Below are 6,640 nucleotides of genomic sequence, written 5' to 3' on the forward strand. Positions count from 1 at the left end.
CTGGAGTTTTCTTTGTTGAGAGGCTTTTTTTTTTTTTTTTTTTAATTACTGATTCAATTTCATTACTGGTAACTGATCTGTTCATATTTTCTATTCCTGATTCAGTCTTGGGAGATTGTACATTTCTAGGAATTTGTCCATTTCTTCTAGGTTGTCCATTTTATTGGCGTATAATTATTTGTAAAAAACTCTTATGAGGGCTTCCCTGGTGGCGCAGTGGTTGAGAGTCCGCCTGCCGATGCAGGGGACGCGGGTTCGTGCCCCGGTTCTGGGAAGATCCCACATGCCGCGGAGCGGCTGGGCCCGTGAGCCATGGCCGCTGAGCCTGCGCGTCCGGAGCCTGTGCTCTGCAAAGGGAGAGGCTACACAGTGAGAGGCCCGCCTACCACACACACACACAAAAAATCTCTTATGATCCTTTGTATTTCTGTGGTGTCAGTTGTAACTTCTTTTTCATTTCTGATTTTATTGATTTGGGCCCTCTCCCTTTTTCTTGATGAGTCTGGCTAAAGGTTTATCAATTTTGTTTATCTTTTCAAAGAACAGCTCTTTCATTAATATTTTCTGTTTTTTGTCTCTATTTCATTTATTTCTGTTCTCATCTTTATTATTTCTTTCCTTCTACTAATTTTGGGGTTGATTTGTTCTTCTTTATCTAGTTCCTTCATCTAGTTCCTTTAGGTGCAAAGTTAGATTGTTTATTTGAGGTTTTTCCTGTTTCCAGGGGTAGGCTTGTTTCTAGGATTGTATCACTATAAACTTCCCTCTTAGAAATGTTTTTGCTGCGTCCCATAGACTGTGGATCATTGTGTTTTCATTTTCATTTGTCTCCAGCTTTTTAAAATTTCCTCTTTGATTTTTTAAGTGACCCATTGTCAACAACGATGTTCTGAAGGCACCAGAGATATGCGCAGAATATTATAGAAGTAGAGGAATAAAAATCAGACTGTGCCTGAGCAGGTTCAGAAATGCTTCTAGAAAAATGTGACTCTTATTAAGTGATATGAAGAACTAGTTAAGATTTAGCCAGGGGACTTCCCTGGTAGTCCAGTGATTAAGAATTCACCTTCCAATGCAGGGGACACATGTTCGATCCCTGGTCAGGAAACTAAGATCCCACATGCTTCAGGGTAACTAAGCCTGCATGCCACGACTACTGAGCCCGCACGCCACAACTAGAGAGCCTGAACGCTGCAACTACGGAGCCCATGTGCTCTGTAGCCCATGTGCCACAACTAGAGAAAAGCCCGTGTGCCGCAACAAGGAGCCCACACACCACAGCGAAAGATCCCGCATGTCACAACAAAGATCCTGTGTGCTGCAACTAAGACCCGATGCAGCCAAATAAATAAAATAAGTAAATTAAAAAAAAAAAAGGTTTAGCAAGTTTGAGGAGAGAGTGCACATCTTGGGCCCAGTGAACTGATAAGCAGAGGCATGGGTTTGGAACCTATGCCTAGGCTGGTGTGGCTAAATTAAAGGACTGACTGTCCATAATGGAAAATGAGAGCAGAAAATTTAGCAAGATTCTGGTAAGAATTTTATCCTGAGGCTCATTAAAGATGGTTGAGATGACTTCAGTTCTCAAACTTTCTTTTTATTTTTAAATTATTTTTATTTATATATTTTTTAATTTTTAATTTTGGCTGCGCTGGGTCTTTGTTGCGGCATGTGGGCTCTTTGCTGAGGCGCATGGGCTTCTCTAGTTACAGCACACGGGCTTCTCTAGTTGTGGTGTGCAGGCTCAATAGTTGTGGTGCGCTGGCTTAGTTATCCCATGGCATGTGGTATCTTAGTTCCCGGACCAGGGATCGAACCCATATCCCCTGCATTGGAAGGCAGATTCTTTTTTTAATTTATTTATTTTTGGCTATGTTGGGTCTTTGTTGCTGCCCGCAGGCTTTCTCTAGTTGTGGTGAGCGGGATCTAGTCGTTGCAGTGTGCAGGCTTCTCATTGTGGTGGCTTCTCTTGTTGCGGAGCATGGGCTCTAGGCGCGCAGGCTTCAGTAGTTGTGGCTTGCAGGCTTCAGTAGTTGTGGCTTGCAGGCTCTAGAGCACAGGCTCAGTAGTTGTGGCACACGGGCTTAGTTGCTCTGCGGCATGTGGGATCTTCCCAGACCAGGGCTCGAACCCGTGTCCCCTGCATTGGCAGGGGGATTCTTAACCACTGCACCACCAGGGAAAGCCTGGAAGGTGGATTCTTAACCACTGCACCACCAGGGAAGTCCCTCTCAAACTTTCAAAATGACACTCGTGTCCCCTTTCCCAGGTCAGTTACCACAGCAGAATTTCTTGGAAGACCTATCCATACACACTGTCTCCGATGTCTCTCCTCTCATTCTTTCTTAAACCCAATCCAGTCAAGCCTTCATCCCCACCTTCTACCCAAACTGCCAAAAGCATCAGTCTCATGGCTTGAAATAAAGTTTATATGATGATGACTCCCAAATGTGTCTATTCATCAGAGACCTCACTCCAAAACTACAGACTTGTATACACAGCTATGTACTTGACATCACCTCTTGGGTATCTAACAGATCATTTCAAATTCAGTACATCCAAAACTAAACAGTTTGATCTCCAGTCCTCCAATACCTGTTCTATCCACAGCCTTCACCATCTCAGCTGATGACAATTTAAAAATTGCAGTTAAACTAACACAACATTGTAAAGCAACTATACTCCAATAAAAATTAATTTTAAAAAAATTCCAGTTAAGTCAAAAATCCTGGAAACTTCATTGACTCCTTTCTTTACCACACTCCACTTTCTTTTTTTTTTTTTTTTTTTTTTTATAACCATGGCTCACGGGCCCAGCCGCCCCGCGGCATGTGGGATCCTCCCGGACCGGGGCACGAACCCGTGTCCCCTGCATCGGCAGGCGGACTCCCAACCACTGCACCACCAGGGAAGCCCTCACTCCACTTTCAATCAGACAAGAAATCCTATATTGAGGAATTATCCAGAATCCAACCTCTTCACTTCCACTGCTTCCACTTTGATCTGAGCCGTCCTTATCTCTTACCTGGGTTACAGTAACAGCCTCCTAACTGGTCTTCCTAAGTCTACCCCTGCTCCTACAGTCTATTCTCTATACTGCAGTCAGAGTGGGGCCTTTTCTTAGAGGAGTTTTCAAAGCATTCCTTTACTCAAAGTCCTGCATTGCCTCTCCATTTCTCTCAGAATAAAAGCCAAAGTCATTACTGTGGCCCACAAGACCCTAGATGACTTGGCCCTCTATTATGTTTCTGATTTTATTGCTCTGCCTATCTGCACAGACCTGTCTTACCCTAGGGCCCTTCTGCTCCTTTTCTCTCTGCCCAACTGACTCTTCCCGCAGAAACCTGCATGGCTCACTCCTTTGTTTCCTTGAAGATTTTGCCCAGTGTTGGTCACCTCCTCAATGAGGCCTCTCCTGATTACCCTTTCAAAATTTTAATCTTCCCTGACCATCCTGGCACCCCTCATTCCCTTTAAACTGCTCTACGTTCTCTTTTTTTCATAATACTTGTCATTTTCTAATAGATCATATAAATTTTAAATTATGTTTACTTTTTATTGTCTGTCCTCCTCCCACACCAGTTCCCACAACAGAATGTAAACTTCACAAAGGCAGGGATCTTTGTTTTGTTCACTCTTCTATCCCAAGCACCTGGAATAGGGAATGGAACATAGTTAATGTCCAATAAGTGATTTTTTACATCTTTAGAATAGCGCCTGCTCGCTGCAACTGGAGAAAGCCTGCATGCAGCAATGAAGACCCAACCCAGCCAAAAAAGAAAAAAAAAATTCTTCTTATCAAAGTGTGTAATATATATGTGTATTATGTATATATATATATGAAATTTTGATAACTTTTCATGAACTGAGCAAAACATGTAACCAAAAACAGAACCTTAACTAGCACAAAAGCTGCCCGAGGGCCCCTTGTAGTCACTGCCCTCCCCTAAGGCTAACTATTATCCTGACTTCTAACAATATATATTAGTTTTACTTGTTTTTGTACTTTATATAAATGGAATTGTACAGTAAGGGTTCTTTTATGTCTGTCTTCTTTTGCTCAACATTGTATTAATGAAATTGATCCACATTGTTGCATGTTATTGTAATCTGTTCATTCTTACTGCTGTATAATAGTAGTCCATTGTGTAAATATAACCCAATTTATTTATCCTGAATGAACAAATTGTTTAAGCTCCAGATCCTTCCTATCCTCCTTGTTGTCGCCAGAGTTGTCAAGAAGATTAAATGAATTAATACACAGAAAGCATCTACCCAGTGTATAGTAGGTGCTCAGTAAAGCTCAGCTATTCATTTTGTTATATTCAGATATTTTATTGAACCCACATTGATCTCGTCCTCATCTGAAGTCCTGTACATTTACTGTAGCACTCTTTAGGATGCCAACCTGGCTTTACCATTGGAAAGGGCCAAAATGAGTGGCCCTAGGGGCCTGATCTGTCCTGGGTACATGAAACAAGCTGGGCCAATTTGATTCTTGCTTTCCAGGGAGTAAGGAAATCTGAAATAGTGGCCAACGACTGGGAGTTGCTGGAGTTAATGCATCTGGACCCCTTGGAGGAAAAGTCCAGGAATAGCCTCACCAAAGGCCTGGGAACTCTCAGGGTCCTGCCTTCCCTGGGACTGGCTTTTTAACCCTTTCTGCCATCCAGGGATCCTGTATGCTCAGAATCTGCCCTCAGTACTCTCCTAATACAAGCCCCTTTTCCTTGTATTAGATAGACTCGGTTGTTGTAGCTTGTCCCCAACAGGACCTCAAGACTCATTTTCACTTAAATTATCAGGCTTTATAGTGTCGTGAATCCTTTACTTAATTCAATTACACCAGTTCTTTCATCTATCCATCCATCCATTCATTCAAGTTTTAAACATTATTGAGGGCTTATGATATGTCAGGCACTGCAGGGTAAATCATATTACTCTCATTTTCAAATGAAAGACTCAGAGAGGATGAATAATCATTGAGGTTACAAAGCTTATAGTCATAGAGAATGTTGGTTCAAGGTAATCCTTGCTCTTCATCATGAGCTTGGATGATATATTTTTCGTCTGTACATGTCTTTTCATCTCACTTAAATTCCTTGAGGGAGATCAAGGCTATCTTATACATCTGGAATCCCCCTTGGTGTACAAAACCATCTGCTGTAGTAGACATACTACAGAATTGTTGATGGATTGCTCATATGGGCAAATCCTTGCTACCCTTCCCTCAAAGATGCTTCACTCCTTCCCAAACCCAGGAAAAAAAAAATCCCCCAAACAGTGACCAAGCTGATCTGTTGATCTGAAGGAGGGTAGTTTATTTAAATTAGTTTAGCTCTGGCTCACAATTTTGTGTTCTTTTTCCATGTTGGAGTCATAGAAGCCCCTTCAATCCCACCACATCTCCTTCACCACAAATCAGGGCAACTCAGAGATAGCTTTCTTGGCTGGGGGACCCGTTGGCTTCTCCTGTTCTCTTGCTTTCTCTTCATACATCAGGATCCTGATTGAGATGGGAAGAGACACAGGGATCAGGGGACAGTCCTCTCAAGAGAATAGATTTTAGGCTGCTGTGAAAGTCCAGAAAAAGGATGAGGTTTGTTAGGGTGGGAGGAGAAGGAGAAAGGGCAGGAGTGGGAGTACTGGGGGCTGTGGGGACCAGAGCACAGATGAGGATAGCACCTTAGAAGGGTCTCTCAAAAGACGGAAGAGAAATGCATGCCGAGTAATGTGTAGAAGGTGAACCTGGGGATGGAGGTGGGGGGAGAGAAAACAGGTAAGTATAGGGGAGGTTGGAACTGGACCCTCACATTTTTAGGATGGCAGATCTCTTGCCCAACATCATCCTGAGAAAGTCAGAGTAGCTGAAAGTCTCCCCAGGGCCACTGGATACCTCCCTGATTAATTTCTTTAGCTCCAGGTGGGTCTTGGGGACCTCAAGTTTCTCCAGCATTCGCTTCAGGGACATGATATCTAGAGGCAGAGGATGGAGGTAAGAAGAGGGGGAGCCTCTCTCACTCTGTTGCCTCTACCTCCTCATTCCCATTCCCCTTCCTACCCTGGTTGATGGGCCCTCTCCCGAACCATTGGGAATGGAGCACTGTGGGAAAGACCTCCCTCTTCCTAGATCTGCACACTCCCCGAAGATCACCCTTTTCTCACCGATATCTCCGTTTCCATTCAGGTCAAACTCCATGTATTTCTCTGGGTGAGGGGAGAAAGCAGAGAGGGTAAGCACTGGCTGGCGGGTCCCAGGCAGGGGCAGGGTAGGGACTGACAGAGCGCTGGGTAGGGGGGGAAGATGAAGAAGAGGTGGGGCAGGTAGAGGAAGTATGAAGGTTGGGAGGCTGAGGGCCCTGGTACGGTGTAGGGAACTAGAGGGGCTCCTGAGAGGGGCAGGCCGGGGAAAGGGACTATAACCAGGATGGCGATAGAGGCAGCCTTCCTTCTTCCCACCCCAAAAGTCAACTTCGTTTCTGCCGTCTGCCCTCTTCCTGGGGAAATCCTACCCTCCTCACCCACTTCTCCACCCCTATAGTTTTCCCCTCACTCTTGAAGGCTTCCAGTTTGGAGGGCAGGTCCTCGTCACTGCTATATTTGGGATCATCCAGGAATTGCTGTGGGGGAAAGCAAGAAC

At 44.3% G+C, this 6,640-nt stretch overlaps 1 protein-coding gene across 1 annotated transcript in view; it reads right to left on the bottom strand.

The window, feature by feature from the left end:
* Nucleotides 1–5,305: 5,305 nt before the first annotated feature.
* AIF1 (allograft inflammatory factor 1) overlaps nt 5,306–6,640 on the bottom strand; it is a 2,891-nt gene continuing 1,556 nt past the window's right edge. The window contains exons 3-6 of the mRNA XM_024738621.1: nt 6,554–6,620; nt 6,166–6,207; nt 5,814–5,976; nt 5,306–5,506 (exon numbers count right to left, since the gene is read on the bottom strand). Of these exons, the coding sequence (XP_024594389.1) occupies nt 5,422–5,506; nt 5,814–5,976; nt 6,166–6,207; nt 6,554–6,620 (357 nt within the window). The 3' untranslated portion in view covers nt 5,306–5,421. The remainder of the gene's footprint in view (nt 5,507–5,813; nt 5,977–6,165; nt 6,208–6,553; nt 6,621–6,640) is intronic.

This window comes from Neophocaena asiaeorientalis, unplaced genomic scaffold (assembly GCF_003031525.2).
Source record: "Neophocaena asiaeorientalis asiaeorientalis breed wild unplaced genomic scaffold, Neophocaena_asiaeorientalis_V1.1 scaffold282, whole genome shotgun sequence".
Classification (NCBI taxonomy): domain Eukaryota; kingdom Metazoa; phylum Chordata; class Mammalia; order Artiodactyla; family Phocoenidae; genus Neophocaena; species Neophocaena asiaeorientalis.